This window comes from Macaca fascicularis, chromosome 7 (genome assembly GCF_037993035.2).
Source record: "Macaca fascicularis isolate 582-1 chromosome 7, T2T-MFA8v1.1".
Classification (NCBI taxonomy): Eukaryota; Metazoa; Chordata; class Mammalia; order Primates; family Cercopithecidae; genus Macaca; species Macaca fascicularis.
In genome coordinates, this window is record NC_088381.1 from 50,487,415 (window position 1) to 50,505,729 (window position 18,315).

An 18,315-nucleotide genomic window follows, 5' to 3' on the forward strand; every position below is an offset into this window, starting at 1 on the left:
AGTACATTCATTTGAATATAATTTTAAAAACTGCTAAAGAAGGCCATACTTACATTGTAAGCAGTACTTAATTTGTGTTTCTCTGGCGCAGGTTTTTATCTTTGTGATTGTTGGTAGAGTTGGTTTTCCTTTGGAGGAAAAATTGCATTACATGAGTTAAACTCAGTCAATAACTTTTGAAAGTGTAACACATGGAAATTCACTTACTGCCATCCCTGGTGTTGTAAGAAATTTTGTGGCACAATATGAGTGCATTAAAAAAACATTAAGTAGCTACAGGTGAAGTATCCCTCCTCTGAAATGCTTGGGATCATAAATGTTTCAGATTTTGAATTTTTTAGATTTTGGAATATTTGCATTATACTTACCAGTTCAGCATCCCTAATCTGAAAACCCAAAATTCAAAATGCTCCAATGAGCATTTCCTTTGAGCATCAAGTGAGCACACAAAAAAACTTCGGATTTTGAAGCATTTCAGATTATGGATTTTGGCAGTAGGTAGACTCAACCTGGATATACCTCATTTTATCCTCCTTTTGACCCCCAAGGCAGACAAGTACTTTCCCTTTGATTTCTGAACTATAATTGCTATACAGGTGAGAATATGTAAAACTTTTCTCCACTGAACACAACACCACTATCCCTTCTCAACTGATAAAAAGTAATCATGGCCAGGCGTGGTGGCTCACGCCTGTAGTCCCAGCACTTTGGGAGGCCGAGGCGGGTGGATCATGAGGTCAGGAGATCGAGACCATCCAGGCTAACACGGTGAAACCCCGTCTCTCCTAAAAATACAAAAGATTTTTGTATTTTTAGTGGTGTAAAAATACACCACTGGCCGGCAGTGGTGATGGGCGCCTGTAGTCCCAGCTACTCGGGAGGCAGAGGCAGGAGAATGGCGTGAACCCGGGAGGTGGAGCTTGCAGTGAGCCGAGATTGCGCCACTGCACTCCAGCCTGGGTGACAGAGCAAGACTCTGTCTCAAAAAAAAAAAAAAAAAAGGTAATCATAACCTGGCAGTGCTGGGCCCTCTGGTACTTAACAAATTTGGGTGCTGTTTGTCTGCTTCTCACTCTTTAGTCCAACTCTAGGAGATTCTGCCCAGCTTAGATTGATTCCATACCTGCAGTACCCTCTCTTGGATACCAGCAATTGTTAATGGGGCTAGACTGTTTATCCAGGCTACAGTCCAGCCTCAAATTGCATTACATGAGTTAAACTTGGTCAATAACAACCTTTGAAAGTGTAACACATGGAAATACAGGGATTCTTTTACTGTCATCCCTGGTGTAGTGAGAAATTTTGTGGCACAGTATGAGTGCATTAAAAAACATTCCTTAAGTAGCTACAGGTTGAGTATTCCTCATCTGAAATGCTTGGGATCAGAAATGTTTTAACATTGACAAAACAGGAAGCCTCAGATATACTGGCCATTTCCCCCACATTTTAAGCATATCGAATATGCAAAATTTGAAAAAAAGTTTTTTGCGTGGTATTCCACTTTGTATGGCCACTGAAAACAAGACTGCATAGCCGCTTATCCTGAGAATCAAGTTGTTTTTAGTCAGATCTGTGTCAAGCTAAGAAATCTGCAACACTGCAACCTTCATTTCCACTCACTGTCTTCCCCTCCAATCTTAGCTACTCCATTTGATTAAAGTGCAAACACAACATAATTCAATCAGATACTGTTCAATCAATGTCCAGTAAAGTACTTACATTGGTCCAGCTGGTTCATCATCTACATGGTGTTCAGTTTTTTAAAAATCCATGAGAGATAAGAGAAGAAAGAAGAAAACTGTTAGATTCTGCATAAGGATTAATAGAATAGCAAACTGCAAGTGGCAATCATGGCTACTCACAGCATTTATTAAAGGCCATTCCATCTGGAGGTGCAAAACACTCATGGAGTTATTATTTCTAGATTCAAGTTTAAATGGCAGGTATGTTGTTTCAATGGTTTTAGTTAACACTTTGAATGCTTGTCATGAAAAACTGCAACTGTAGCGGACAGATAGGCTGCAACATTGTTATACTCATCTTGTCCCCAAGTTCCAGTGGTTCACTCTTAAATAGATGAGAAGACAAACCAACATTTCAGTTGTAAAATCCTGCTGTTTGTTTTCTTGTGGTGAATGCATGCAGTTTTGGCTCAATCCTGCAATGTGAATGGATGTGTACAATCTGTACATTTAGCCACACATCCTCACTTCCCCAAAGGGCACTCTGTTTTTCTTGCTGTTTTGTAATCTTTAGAAGAGTCTTTAGTCTGGAGAATGAGATTGAGAAGAGGCAACCACAATAGTTCAACCTAAATTGGGTCAGCCATGCTGGGCTATGCCAGCAACAAGTGTATGTATACCAGAGGATGTTCTGTGACACACCAAGGAGAGCTGAACAGTGGTGACATCCCTCTAGAAAAGACTTCAGAAAGACAGGCTCACTCTTTTGCCCTGGCCAAAACCAGAAGCCAAACCCAGGGGAGCCATGAGATAACTTTTTTAAAATCAAAAAGCTGACATTATATGAGTTTAAGCCTTCTTAAATTGATACTTTATGGTTCTGATTTATATGTCTTTCGTGTTTCAACTAAGTGCAACTTGATCCCCTTTAAGCAGAGATATACATTCAGAGACAGAATGTTTTAAAAAGGCCCACAAGGGGAAGGGAACAAGTAAGTGCTCTTAGTTTGTTTTTATTACACAAAAGTCAGGTAGACTAAATGATTCAGAACAGTTTGATTTCACTGAAGGCTTCTAGAAAAACTCTCAGCAGGATTCCACAAGGGGGCTTGGTGCACATGAAGCAGTTATGGAGATTACAGTCTCAGTGTAGGCATCTGCAGGAGCACACGTCGGGAGTAATGTCTGTCAGAGGGAGACATTGCTCCACCTGTTCCTTCGAGGCAACGGAGAGGCAAAGCCACCGCCAGCACACACAGTGACTGGAGCAAAAAAGGATTTCAAAAAAAAGAACTAACCACAAACCAATGACTCATCAGCCAAAACAATAGGCTAGCGACACACTAGTGTCCACAGGAGTCCACTACTAACAACGGTATACACTATCAAACAGGTACAGAGAACAAACTAAGACTTAAGGACACCCAAGACATCTGTGTGCTGTGTATGCAGTGGAGAGATACAAAGACATACCAGGTACTAAGACACACAAGCCCAGCCTAAATTCTCCCCTCACAACATCCTAATGCTCAGCATCCCGGCCAAGTCAGCTCAGCTACATGCTAGGAACTAAGCACTTTGGGGATTTAAATGAAAAGACACAGGAGCAAACTTGGAATATTTTTAGTGCTCTGGCTGTGCACTCGAAAATACAAAATTCTAATGCAAGATAGCCGAATCAAGAATACACCAATCTACTCCCAAATTTAAAATAAAAAGCAGGGGAGGGAGAATCGCAATAGCCAGGCTAATCTTTTCAAAGCATGACACTGTAGGCACCAACCCAAGCACCTCACACCACGGGCTGTTTTTCCTTTTGGAGTGTGGGTATTCCCTGGTGTCTGATTAGTAATGTCACTTTCCAGCCCAACAAGCTGGTAACATGCAAAGGGTTGCATGGAGGTGTTTTAGCGACAGTGCCTCCGGCGTAGCTGCCATGCCTGCAAGTGGGAGCAGCTGAGATTCACAAGGGGGCAAAATCCCAGGAGCCCCCTTCATCTGTCTCCCCAAATCCACTTTCACACTGACAAACAAAAGAGCCTCATGTCTCCCCACTCTCCTGGACTGAATCACTATCTGCAGCACCACTCTCCCCTACAGGTCAGACAAAAAAACGACTTGACCCCTAACAGGGAAGTCAGGGGAGAGGGAAAGAACAGAATTACAGAAAAAGATACAAAAATCAAAGTAAATGAGGATTAAACAGCAAACTGAAATCCAAATTAGTTGTGAAAGTGAATGAAGTAAACTTGAAGAAAAGTGTTAACATTATGAACTGTGCATCGTATAGACTGAAGCGGAGATTAAACAAACTCCAAAAGCATGCATATCGCTCACTTACCACCATGTTTTAAGGGTTTGATGCAATTGAGGGGGGAAAAAAAAGAAGTCATAGTAACCGACAAATATCAACATACCCCAAACCCTCAGGCCAAAAGATAGCCAGCTTAAACAATGACTGTTCTCTCCACCTCAGTATTACAGCCACTGGCTGGATGAGAGGAAGAGGACTTGGGGGAGAATGGAAACAAGATGCTTCTGGAATCCACCTTATGAGAGTGAAGTTCCCGGTGGAGCTGTAGCACACACTGATTTATCTGTGTGTTCCATCTTCCCAACTGAATGGACCACAGCCCTCGCTCCCCCTATATCCGCCTCATCTAGAAGGGGTGCTCTGCAAGGTCTAGTAAATACCAGACTGCCTAATACAGTATCACCTCCAAAAAGATGGCTTTAAAGTCCGAATAATGAAGAGCTGACTCTCTGGTCAAAGGTCCTTTGTCACTGCATTCATCTCACTAGAAGGTTTTATGGTTTCTAAATTCACTTAAATTTTGCCTGACCTTAGCAGGTTAGCATTAAACCCAAGAGAGACTAAGAGTTACTTCCTATTTCCTTCCTTGTTTGGTTCTATTGCATTTTCTCCATAAGGTAACTTGTTACTGACAGATGGCCCCTAGATAACAGACTAGACACTGAATGCATGTTTTAGGTGTCATTTTAAAAGTCGCATTTCTTTTCCAATATCCCTAGCCTATATAAAGCTTCATATGCTACCAAATGTTTTGACCAACTAATAGATTTTGGAACATTAGAACAGCTCTTCATTCTAAAGTGTCTAAAAGAGCTTGCATATATCAGAGCCACTAAAAATGGCCCCCCAAAAAGCCTCAAGTATCTTCTCCATCAGTAACTTGAAGAGAGTCCCTTTGACTTGCTTATAACAATTATCCCAATGTAAAAACCGAAAGTTCTTTTTTGGTGCCAGCACTTTTCTTAAATCAGCTCCTGTTTTAATATGCTGTCTGTGAGGTCACTAAAATATCCAGAAGAACTGAAGCCCTCAACAACTAAGTGGGTTCACTCCCCCATTCATTCCTCCAGGGCCTGGGGAGGGGAGGCTTGAGAGCACATGCTGACTGCTCCTGGAGTGCAGTCGGCAGGACACCAACACAGAAGGCGCACCCAAGCAGGTGCCCAGCTGTGACACGGATGGAAGGCTAGAGGCTGATAGCTTGACCTGATCTTTTTAGAGAATTATCATTTAACATTTTCAGGGAATTCAATCAAGTGGTGAGTAAAGTGAACAAAAAAAAGCTATTATTTGACTCCATGATTCACCTGTTCCTGAAAATACTGAAGGTAAAGGTGATCTGTAGATTAATCCACCTAGAAGACAACGTAGTGGGCACTGATCCTCAAAGAGACCATACAAGGGACTAAAGGGCCGCAGGTGGGAACTTTCATGTAGGAAATGGCCTGAGAATACTCCAGTAGATCAAGAAAAAAGACATGGGCTTTCTTTTCTTTTTTTTCTTTTTAAAGGAAGCAGCTAAACCTCAATCCTAAGCATTTTCAATGTGAGGAATCTAAAGTAATATTTGATTTTCTAGTGAAACATAAACTAAACTATATAAGTTGAAATTTGTGCTTTTATACTTTTGTATCGTTCACTTAGTGCTTTTGTAGTAAGGGGATGAGTTACCAAGAACTCACAGACTGCTCAAAATATGAAGACTGTGCGTTCACATAAAAAAAGTTCAGTGAGTCTGAAATGAGCCATGGGTGTATCTTGATAATAAAGTGCTAGTTGGCAAAGAAGAAGTATGCCAGGCCTATAAAAAATCCCCATTTTCCTAATGGTATAAAAAATCCAACACAGAGCCACAGATGGTTATCTGATAGGTAAACACTTAATCACCTCTAACACTCCCAAGTTTGTGTCAAATATAACGTACCTCTTCATTTATTCCAAAAAGGAGTGTATGTATATATCTAAATGAAAATTTGAGGAGGAGCGCATGGGAAGAAAGCAGACAGGTAAGTTTGTTCTTCCTATGGAGTGCACAGGGGTTGAGGAGAACTGGCTAAAGAAGGAAAAGGCAGAGAAGAAGGAAAACTCACCAAAGAACATTCAACTTTTTCTTTTGTTTAATGATTACTTCCAGGAAAGGAGAAGAAAAGCGGGCAGGGGTGGAAGCAGGGAGGAATTTGAGAGAAAGAGAGAAAGACAGAGGAGAAAAACAGAATGGAAATGCTGGAGCAAGGGCAGGGTGTGAAGATGGAGAGTGGAGCCTGGCCCTCACTGGCTGGCAGGAAGGGAAGGAGAGAAGGCAAACATTGCGATTATTCCAGCATCTCAGATTTTTCACCCCAATGCAACAACGAAGTAAATGCTGCTTTCGTTACAATATTCTCCCAAGAGACTAGAGCAAGGAGGTTTTACTTTGCACTTACCCTGCCGTCATCTCTTTTACGGGTAGGATTCGTTCACTGTCTATAATAACTTAGTTTAAAAGAGGTATTTCCAGGAAGCTGTTCAGATTTGCTGGTCACAGATGTCTCCTATAACAAACTGGTCCCCCATTTGAATTCAATAACCAAGGAACTCTTAAAAAAAGAGAGCTGCTTCCCTGGGCAGGTGTCTGCACTTGTCCAACAGAACAATCCTAACCATTTCTCAAATCTAACCTGCCACATGCACTGTGATCGCAACCTCATACGCGCAGTGACTTCTTATAGGCTGCTGCGTCACTCTCACCAGTGGCAGCCAGCCTTGCCTTAACATTTACAAATCAGGTTCTGAAGCCCATCTATGCCTTCTGTTACCTGACTTTTTAAGCTTCTTAACCTTTCCAAAGGGCAGGCTGAGGAAGGTGGTATTGGCAAAGGAAAAGCATTCTGGGGGGATAAAAAGGCCCTTTTCAGGAATGAGGCATAACTGATCCCACAGAGCCAAGCTGAAAACACACGAGAGACAGACAGCTCTTTCCCTTTACTCCCAGATCTAAACAAAGGTGCACTCTTGCCTTGGGAGTCCTAATATGTAGCAGAAAAGAGAACTATCTGGAGGAAAAAAGCATTAGGAGTACATGAAATCCCAAAGAAAGCAGGTTCACTTCATAAAGTAGGAAAGTAAAGCTCCCGGGGACACTCCCAGGTTGCAGGAAACTAGAGACTCATTTACAGAGGCCATCTGCTCCCAGCCAACGTCCCTCCCATGCCTCTGCCCAGCTCACTGCTGAGTGCACACCTGGAGGGAGTCACCAGATACTGTCAGTGTCATCAACAAACCTCCTCACCAGCCACTCACTCTACTTACTGCAGGCAGAGAGATTTAGAACTGCTGAGAAGAAAGAAAAAGATGGGGAAGGGGCTGTTGCTCTCAAACATGTCCTCCCAGAGAGTCTAAAGCCAATGGCATGCCTCTGGGGCCACACTCTTTCTGAGGGGGCACCAGATGTCACTTTGTATTCTCCCCTGGACAGCCAGCTCTGTGGAGCAGGATACAGCACCACAGGTGCACAAACACAGGCCCCAGAACAGCTGGACTACAGCTGGCAACCCCACCATTACCCCAGGTTGGCTGCCACTGAGCCCAGGGGCACACCCGTCTGTCTAGTCTAGCCAGGGACAGACTAGTAGTGGTAACAGTTGGCCAATTAATTTCTTTATGCTGGTCATGTTATAGGGTGGGGATGGGGAGCCAGCTGGGAACCTGAAGTACTGCAGATAGAAGTCTCCATCAGCAGCTTCCCCCTTCCCAGGGTGAGAGACCAAAAAATCGATCACCGAAAATTTCCCAAGGCTTTTCTGACTCTAGGCATATCCAATAACCTCCTATTTCAGCTCTTGCTCTTTCCAGTGCTTAATGGTGTGCTGTGGTTCTGCTGCTACCATCTCCTCCCTTCCCTGACCCTAGGTCAGCTTGAGGGCACAGCCTCGGGGCATGGACTCCATTTGTTCTGCCTTCGCTATCTCTGTCTTACACTAGATGGGTGGATACATCAGACTCTCCTTTGTCTGTGAGACACAGATGGAAAGCCACCCAGTAGAGAGCCTTGGAAACTCATCAAAGGGACCAACCAAGGAACCAAACGCTGGCTCGTTCCAATGGCTTTTCTGAGAACAGTCTGACTGGGCTGGGGCAGTTACCTACAGGGGCTACACCAGGCAACCATGTGACAACCAGTTAGGTACCTTAAATCTGCCTGAAAGGCCAGGTGGCCTGCGATCTTGGGGTGGCTTCTAGGCTTGACTTGGATTCTCCTCAAGCTCAATCTGCCTGATGATCTGTATTGAAGGAGGACAGAGCTGAACAAAGAGACTGACAGCTGCCCATTCACCGCATGGGGCCTGAAAGGCAGATGGGACTAGGGTTTGGAAAACACCCAAACAGAGGGAGAGAGCTAAGGACAGCTCTAGATGGCTAATGCAAAAAAAAAAAAAAAAAAAAAAAAAAGAAAGAAAGAAAGAAAAAAAAATCTTACGGGTAGGGGGTAGGTTAGGAACTGGTATAAGAATTTTCCTTCTTTCCTTTAGGGATTGAATCCCAACATCCCTATAGTCCTCTTTGGGTACTTGGAAACCACCCGAAGGAACCAACCCCAACAGTACAGCTATTTTGTAGGGATGCCCTTACCGTCAGGAACCTCATCTGGCCTCTTCCTCTTCTCATACACAACAATGATCACCACAAGGATGATAATTTCAGCCAGAATTCCCAAGAAAGGCCAGAGTGGGGCCAGGTGGCTCCGCACCCTGAGGACAGTGACAACAGAGGCGGAGCCAATGGCGTTGGTGGCGTTACATTCATACTCGCCAGGGTCTTCCGTGATCTGCAGGTTCACAATGTTCAACTCAGTGTAATTTTCCTTGTTGATGATGAAGAAGCGGCCAGAGGTGTTGACAATGTCCTGCAAAGAAGTGATAATACACAAAGGTGAGAGTGAGTAATTGAGCTCATGTTCAAGAGAGAGTGACACTGCTCTCCGTTCTTTTCAGGCACCAGCCAGAACGAGGAAGCAGTGTCTACGGGCATTTCATTAATGATTTCCCTTCAGTATCAACAACAACAAATCAATACACTTCTGACAGAGCCAGGCGAGCCTCCCTTACCATCGGTCCTCGGACTTCCCCAACTTCCACGAAATGAGTGCAGGTCCTATTGCCTGGAGACTCAGAAAAGTCCAACAACCTAGTAAATGCTTCCTCAAACACCAGGTAAGAAACCACAGCAGAAAGAGGATGGCAGGAGGAGGAGTGCAACCCCCACAGTCAGGCATGCCTGGGGACCTCAGACCTCTCTGATGACCTCAGAGTCAGCGACTTCATGCTTGGTGAGTTCTGAGGAAGTTTTCTTAAACTTCCTCCACAAACAATGCTAAGAACTCACTCCTAGTCAGACTGGGGGAAATTCATAACTTTCATTTAAGGACTACAGGGTTAAGAGGAAAGGTTATCCAATCAATCAACAAATGTTTATGACTGGGCATAGAGGCTCATGCCTATAACCTCAGTACTTTAGGAAGCTAAGGTGGGAGGATCGCTTGAGCCCAGGAGTTCAAGACTGGCCTCGGCAACAAACTGAGACCCCATCTCTACAAAAAATCAAAAACAAAATTAGCTGAGCATAGTAGTGTACACCTGTGGTCCCAGCTACACAGAAGGCTGAGGCAGGAGGATTACTTGAGCCTAGGAGGTTGCTGCACTCCAGCCTGGTAGACAGATCAAGACCCTGTCTTAACACAAAACAAAACAAACAAATAAAATAGAATAAATATTTACTAAAATATGTTGCATGCTTTACATCCTACTAAGCGTAGGTGGGAGGGAGAAGGTGAGATAGGGAGAAGACAAACCTAAAAATAAAAATGAATAAGGAGCTTGGCCTCAAAAGGGAACCAGACATCCAAAGAGGGATGACTGATTACAGGAATGTGTTAAGAAGCCCCAGCAGAGTGTGTATAGAGTGCTGTAGGGCACAGTGAGCGGCCACTGTCGGAAAGAGGCAGGGAAAGCTTCACAGATGAGCTAACATTTGCAGTAGACTGTGGAGGAGGACAGCTGATCAAATAGGGAGGCACAGTGCAGGCAGGGATTCACATGGGTGCGAAGGCAGAGGTGCAAGAGTGCACAGGCAGAGGCCGGGACTCAGCAGGATGGCTCACTGCACTCAGCTCATGAGATCCCGGCAGGGAAAAAACAGACTCATGTGTCTTTACCCTGCAACAACTAAAGCACAATCAGAAATAGGAGAGAAAAAGGGGAATATTATCCTGGAAATGATTCTAGGTACAGCATACAATCTTGTCAGCATTTGAGTGCAGCTACATCTGAAATGGGGAACTCGTAGCTTTTAAAACAGCTAGTCTGTGATGCCTCAAGCTTTATCTTTCAGATTAAAACACATACTGAGTTAATTCCAACCTGCTTTGGCAAAAGCTCAAGGGCACTCCTTCCCAGTGACCAGCAGAGAGAAGTGGACATTTCCTCGCCAGTGTCTTAGAAAGTTCAGTGTCTTGTAAAAAAGACTCAACTCAGCATCTTCACCTCTCCAGTCCTCACCCTGCTCCCCCTTATTAACGGGTCTCTGAAATCATCACTGATGTTGAAGTCATTATTACAACTCAACATTTTATTATCGAGATGTCATGAAATGGGAAGAATAATGGACTTGAAATTTTAAAAAAAACTAGATAGAATTCTTGGTTTTGCCACTAATTTATCTTGGCTATTATGGAACCCTTCCAAAGAAGCTGGATTAATGATCTTTAGGGTCCTTTTGGATTCTGAAGACATAATCAAAAAGGATCCCCAGGATAGGAGGAATGCTGACACCTTCTCTGAGAGAAAAGGTAACGGGTCAACAATCATAATGAGAAAGTTGAGGGTCTAAAGCTCTGACTCTCCAAACACCATCATGAATCATCCCACTGATCGAAAAAGATGTTCTCTTTGATCTTTTCTGGGGCAAATACCATCAGGTTCCCAACGTCTAAGGCTGCCAAGGCTGCCCTTGGACCTCCTCAGGTTGCCCCGATTCCTTATCGGTATGTTCTGTGTTGCAGGAATGTACTAGTAATTGCCCTCAGTACTTTGTTTCCCAAAAAACAAGGCAGGTACTCTAAGACCACTTCAAGAACAGTATTTTCTTCAGGATAAATAGATGAGAATTAGGCTCAGTTCTTTCAGTGTCCTATCCTGAAGGCAAGTGATATGGATTGGATTTTGTCTCCACCCAAATTTCATGTTGAATTATAATCCCCAGTGTTGGAGGAGGGGCCTTGTGGGAGGTGACAGGTTCATGGGGGCGGATAGCCCCCTTGCTCAAGTTCCTGTGACAGTAAATTCTCACGAGACCCTATGAGACCTGGTTGTTTAAAAGTGTATAGCACCTCCCTCCTTCGCTCTCTTCCTCCTTTGCAGTCACGCAGGACCTGCTTGCTTCCCCTCCACCTTCCACCATGATACTAAGTTTCTCTACTTATAGGGATCATTTAGGAAGAAATAAACAGCAACTGTAGTCTAAAAAATAGGTAAAGTTTCAAGGATCAAAGAAGCCTGAGGGGGAGGCTAATTCTTTGGATTTAGCTTTCTTTTATCTTAACTATATTATCTGTCAATGCCTCACCTTTAGTTACAGTAATCTGAAAGCAATAAAACTGAAAGCAGGCCAGATGTCACTCTGTTGTCTAAGATAGGAAAGATCATCTTTCCTGTGTTTCCTGAGGCCTCCCCGGCAATGCTTCCTGTAAAGCCAGTGGAATTGTGAGCCAATTAAACCTTTTTTCTTTATAAATTACCCAGTCTCTGGAAGTTATTTATAGCAATGTGAGAATGGACTAATACAGCGAGCAATCTAATCTCTTACCAGATGGACAGCTTTAACAAATCATGTACAGGGATTTTTGTGCCGGAAGAGACTATCATTGACCTCCTGATTCATGCTGTAAACCGTTCATGACTCTAGAAAGGGTGACCCTCGCCATGCACACATCTGAGGATACAACTAGTAAAGTAACTGACCCACATGTCTGGACCTCTGCAGGGAAAACTCCAGCAACCAGAGACCCCGGGCCTGCCTCCTACTCACCATGGGCATCCCGTTCTCCTTTTTGCGCCATATCCAGTCTGGGTGGGGGTAGCCAACTGACTTGCAATACATCGTGGCATCCTGCCCTTCATTCTTGTTCTCACTCCGTTTATGGCCAGTGATGTCAGGAGCGGCTGTGAGAAAGCGTTAGACGCAGTTACCATGGAAGCCTACTCCAAACAGGATACAAAGGCCCCACCTTCTGGCTCAGAGCCCTGCTTGTAATGTAATCAGTCTTTATGCTTACTGCCATACTCAGCTTTGATGAAGAGCACTTCAGGTCAGAATAGGGTAAAGGGACCAATCCCATCCTCTACTCCCACCCACTAAAGATGCCCAGGCAGATACCAGGGTTACTAATACGTGAGGCTCTACTAATGTAGGTGATTCTCCAACCTACTGGAAAAGGTTGCAGGCCCAACTGCCCTCGATTAAGCCCACCTTTAAAGAAAAATGCAAACAAATGCTATTAACTCTTCTATTAGCCCAAGTTTTTTCTTAAAACACCTGCATGAACAACAATTACGCATCCTGTCAAATATCACACATTCCCTTAAGGAAATGAGATTCTGAGATAAAACAACTACAATCAAGTCCTATTACAAGGTATGTAAAAACAATGAATGCTTGGAGAAGCTACTCAATGAATAACAATGACCAAGGCTCTCCCAGGAAAGAGGGAATCCAGAAACTGGTCTTCGCAAGGAAGAAGAAAGGAATGAACAGGAAATTCAACCAGTCTCCCAAGAGATTTTTTTTTTTTTATTGAATGATTGACTGAGATGGGGTCTTATTCTATCATCCAGGCTGGAGCATAGTGGCATGATCACTGCTCACTGTAGCCTCAAGCTCCTGGGCTTAAGTGATCTTCAGCTCCCGAGTAGCTAGAACTACAGGCACATGCCACCACACCTGGTTAATTTTTAAATTTCTTGTACAAACGAGGTCCTTACTGCATTGCCCAGGCTGGTCCTGCACTCCTGACCTCAGTGATCCTCTCAACTTGGCCTCCCACAGTGCTGGGATTACAGGTGTTTGCATCTGCACCTGGCCCCAAGACCTTTTATTAACAACTTAAGACTCTGCCTTGGACACCTGATTTGCAACAATTCTTAGACTGAACCCAATATAGAAGGACTTTCAAGACATACTAGAGGCTGTTACTCTTCCCTATTTATAGGGATCACTTAGGAAGAAATAAACAGCAACTGTAGTCTAAAAATTAAGTAAGTTTCAAGGATCAAAGAAGCCTGAGATAAAAGCTAATTCTCTGGATTTAGCTTTCTTTTATCTTAACTGTATTACCCGCCAATGCTTCACCAGTTACAGTAATTTTTTTTTTTTTGGAGACAGAGTTTCGCTCTTGTCGCCCAAGAAGGAGTGCAATGGTGCGATCTCAGCTCACAGCAACCTCTGCCTCCCGGTTTCAAGTGATTCTTCCACCTCAGCCTCCTGAGCAGCTGGGATTACAGGCATGCGCCACCATGCCCGGCTAATTTTGTATTTTTAAGAGAGACAGGGTTTCATCATGTTGGTCCGGCTGGTCTCGAACTCCTGACCTCAGGTGATCTGCCCACCTCGGCCTCCCAAAGTGTTGGGATTACAGGCGTGAGCCACCACGCCCGGCTAATTTTGTTTTTTTAGGAGAGATGGGGTTTCACCATGTTGGTCAGGCTGGTCTCGAACTCCTAACCTCAGATGATCTGCCCGCCTCAGCCTCCCAAAGTGTTGGGATTACAGGCGTGAGCCACCACGCCTGGCTGGGTTACAGTAATCTGGCAGCAGTAAAACTCAAAGCAGGCTAGATGTCACTCTGTTATCCAAGATAGGAAAGAGAATCGATATGCCTTGGTTCCAATTCCAGTTTTGTTGGTTCTTTTGTTATTCTGGGCTTTGCTGCTATAGCCATTATCAAATGGCTACTTCAGTCAATAAATTCTAAGCACTCCAAGGAGCAGGCTCCATAGCCACATAGGGCCCAGCATGTCCAGATGGGGACAGAAGCAGAAGGGTTACCATGTGCTGCTCCAGCCAGCCATGCTTCATTCATCTGGCAAACACCTGCTGAGCACCCACTACACGCCAGATATGTCAGACCGGTTGGGTAAGGCTTTTGTGATGAAGTGAACTTTAGCATGGTCGTGAAGAAAATAAGGGAGTATATACAAGGTTCCTAATCTGTGGTAAATAAAGAATGTCACCTTTTTTTTTTTGAAATGGAGTCTCGCTGTGTTGTCCAGGCTGGAGTACAGTGGTGTGATCTTGGTTGACTGCAACCTTCACCTCCCGGGTTCAAGTGATTCTTCTGCCTTGGCCTCCCAAGTAGCTGGGATTATAGGCATCTGCCACCACACCTGGCTAATTTTTGTATTTTTAGTAGAGATGGGGTTTCACCATGTTGGCCAGGCTGGTCTCGAATTCCTGACCTCAGGTGATCCACCCACCTCAGCCTCCCAAAGTTCTGGGTTTACAGGCATGAGCCACCACGCCTGGCTAAGAATGTCACTTTCTGACAAGCCAGGAACTCCAAGTTATCTTGGGACCTCAAGAGGAGAGGAATTTGCCCAACTCATAAGTAATTGAGGGTACAAACCCATGGCTGGACTCGACTTTTTGAAAGTCTTATCTGAGATTCTTCATGGAACAGAGTTCTGACAAAGCCAATTTAAAACCCTAAGTGAAAAACAATTATTCTTGCTGCACTTTATGCAAATAATCAGGCCAAGTACAGTAAGACTAAAGTTTATTTTTTAAACAAATTAGTTCTATCATGATTTGTTTTTAATAAAAATGGGGACTAGAGAGAGAAAAATTATGCTTCAAAAGAAAAACTACAGTATACTGTTGTTAGCTGTTCTAGAGGTTTTTTCCTGCAGTTTAGATGAAATTCTAAATTCTTTGTGGGTTAGAAGTCCCCAGACTAGGCCGGGCGCGGTGGCTCAAGCCTGTAATCCCAGCACTTTGGGAGGCCGAGACGGGCGGATCACGAGGTCAGGAGATCGAGACCATCCTGGCTAACACGGTGAAACCCCGTCTCTAATAAAAAATACAAAAAAAAAACTAGCTGGGCAAGGTGGCGGGTGCCTGTAGTCCCAGCTACTCGGGAGGCTGAGGCAGGAGAATGGCGTGAACCCGGGAGGCGGAGCTTGCAGTGAGCCGAGATCTGGCCATTGCACTCCAGCCTGGGTGACACAGCAAGACTCCGTCTCAAAAAAAAAAAAAAAAGAAGTCCCCAGACTAATGCTTTCAAATCTTTGCTTTTAAAATTGGTAACTGTGCTCCTCATCCTAGGACTCATTATTTACCTTATAGTAGGCTGTTCACTTAAACACTGCAGTAAAACTATAGATGAGAGTAGTAATGTTTTTCCCACACAAGCCCTGGAATCCCAGCCAGGCCTGCATGAGTACACCTAGACAGTTACAAAGTGGTTCTGCTCTTCTCAGTTTGGGGTTCACTCCCATTCCCACTACGTCCCCTATCAGCAGGAAGAAGCCAGAGTGATCGAAGGCCTTTTCCCATCTTCAGAGCCTACACCTTAAGATTAAGGTGTTTTAAAACCCCAAGGGAGGGACTGAAACCATCTTTGCAAAATTATGACTGAGACAGTGAAAGAGATCTAACTTAACTGACTCCATCTTACTTCTAATCTCCAAGCTGTGCTTGTTTGTTCCTGGGCGCAGGCTGAACTAACTTTGCGAGAAATTTATAGTTTAAACAAAGATAGTAACATCCCTTTCCCAAAATAGACTCCCTTCTTGCCTGGGGACTAGATTGTCTTTGTAGGACTAACATTAGCCACAAGATTAGAAATTATGGTTTAGGAGTCATGCAGCTGGAGGCTACAAGATTCTGACCCTCCCTGAACTGCTCCTAAGATGAGTGCTTGAGATATTTTGCAGACCCTGCACTTGATGGATCAGCTGGCCCCACCCAGATCAATAAACTGGCTCATCTGATCTTGTGACCCCCACCCAGGAACTGACTGAGCACAAGAAGACAGCTCCTGACTCCCTACGATTTCATCTCTAACCAAACAGCACTCCTGGCTCACTGGCTTCCCCCTACCCACCAAGTTTCCTTAGAAACTCTGCTCCCTGAAAGCTAGGGGAGACTGATTTAAATAGTAATAAAACTCTGGTCTCCCAGCAAAAAAGAAAAGAAGGGAGTAGGTCACACATATCTGTAGGAAGAACACTCTAGGTCGAGGGAAATGCAAAGGTCTTGAGGTAGGACTGTGCTTGTTATGTACAAGGAACAGCAAAGAGGATTTGATTGGAACATAGTAAGCAAGGAGAAGAGTGCAGGAGACAAAAGAAATCAGAGAGACTGGGGACCCAGATTAAGCAGGACTTTGTAGGCCACCATCATGACTTTGGCAGTTACAGTAAGTTAGTCGGGAAGCCACTGGTGAATACTATGTGCAGGTATAACATGATGGGTGTGTTTTAACAGGCTCCCCATGGCTACTAGGTGAACAAGAACGGTAGAGACAGCAGTGGAAGCAAGACCCAGCAGGCGGCTATTAAAGTCACCCAGGCAAGGGAGAGGCTGGTTTCCACAGGGGCAGTCATAGTGGAAATAACAAGAAATGGTGAGATTCCAGGTATATTTTGGAGGTTGAGTTAACCTATTTGCTAATGGATTGGATGTGGATTGTGAGAAGAAAAGGAGTCAAGGAGACACCAAGGTTTCCACCTGAGTAACTACGAGAATGTAGTTGACAGTTACTAAGATGAGGAAGATTTTGCAAAAGAATGAGTGGTTTTTGTTTGCTTAATCTTAGTTTGTTTTGTTAAAAGACAGAAATAGTGGTGGTAAAAACCAGAAGGTCAAGGTCTAGAAGAACATGGTAAGTTTAAGATACTTATTTAACATACGGCTAGGTGCGGTGGCTCACGTCTGTAATCCCAGCACTTTGGGAGGCCGAGGTGGGCGGATCCCCTAAGGTCAGGAGTTCGAGACCAGCCTGGCCAACATGGTGAAACCCCGTCTCTACAAAAATGCAAAAATTAGCTGGGGCATGGTGGCGGGTGCTTGTAATCCCAGCTACTTGGGAGGCTGAGGCGAGAGAATCGCTTGAACGCAGGATGTGGAGGTTGCAGTGAGCCAAGATCATGCCCTTGCATTCCAGCCTGGGTGACAGAGTAAGACTCTGTCTCAAAAAAAAAAAAAAGATACTTATTTAACATCCACGCAAAAATATGAAGTAGGCAGTAAAATAGCAAGTCTGGAGCTCAGGGAAATGTTCTATGTTAGAGATATAAATTTCAGATATCAGCTTATATGTGGTACATTTTCCCATTTTCACTCTCCTTTGACCCAAAGAGGACACCCACTTTGAGTCAGTTATTGGCAATAGTACTATGAATTCAGTACTATCAGCTTTTGCTTTGGGGACTCATTTCCAAGACTGTACATTAGAACCATCTAGAATGCCAGAAGTTGAGTTGGCAGCTGCACTGCCTCTGAAAAGTCACTATTCTAAAAGGACCCAGACTTAAAGGCCTAGACTGGGAAAGGGGCTCAAACAGTCTTCACTCCTGCCTTGGTGTGTGGGAGGAGAACACTACTTCCCCTCTTTATTCGACACTCTGGGAAAGGGTGGCTGCCATACTGGGGGACACTCAACCAACCAACGGAGAGGCCGGCACACTGAGGAACTGAGGGCACTACAGAGCCATGTGAGTGAGCTGTACACATGGAGTGGATCCTCCAAGCTCTGGTCAAGTTTTCAGATGACTGCAGCTCCAGCCAACAGCTTGACCGAAATCTCAGGAAAGGCCCCAAGCGAGAACACCCCACTAAGCTGCTCCCTAATTACTGACTCACAGAAACTGTGAGGTGATAAGTGCTTATCATTTTATGCCACTAAGTTTTGGGGTAATTTATTACACATATTTATAAGAATAGATACAAATATACCAATTGATGAAGCAGACATTACCCCACTTTTTAAAATGGGAAAACTCAAGTTTGGAAAAGTAACTTAATGTTTAAATGGTAAAGCTAAAATCCAAGTTCAGGGTTGTCTGAATCCAGAGACCATGCTTTTTGTACTTTAACATACTGAGGGGAGATAAACTAGAACAGAGTCTACAAAAATAAAAATATACAACATGCGAAGAGGGAGACCATTAGGACAAATACCTAATGCATGCAGGGCTTAAAATCTAGATGATGGGTTGATGGGTGCAGCAAACCACCATGGCACATGTATACCTATGTAACAAACCTGCACGTTCTGCACATGTATCT

General features: G+C 44.1%; 1 protein-coding gene across 10 annotated transcripts in view; it reads right to left on the reverse strand.

Moving 5' to 3' along the window:
- NPTN (neuroplastin) overlaps window positions 1-18,315 on the reverse strand; it is a 72,799-nt gene that overhangs the window by 1,812 nt on the left and 52,672 nt on the right. For 6 of the 10 annotated variants that reach the window (XM_073996284.1, XM_005559996.5, XM_005559994.5 and 3 more), the window contains 4 exons: window positions 12,058-12,191; window positions 8,605-8,878; window positions 1,720-1,741; window positions 54-128 (listed from right to left, as the gene is read on the reverse strand). In XM_073996284.1, the coding sequence (XP_073852385.1) occupies window positions 68-128; window positions 1,720-1,741; window positions 8,605-8,878; window positions 12,058-12,191 (491 nt within the window). In that variant the 3' untranslated portion in view covers window positions 54-67. Of the gene's footprint in view, window positions 1-53; window positions 129-1,719; window positions 1,742-1,862; window positions 2,068-5,480; window positions 8,256-8,604; window positions 8,879-12,057; window positions 12,192-18,315 lie in introns of those variants that run through there. The other 4 variants (XM_073996281.1, XM_073996279.1, XM_073996280.1 and 1 more) reach the window with 2 other exon arrangements.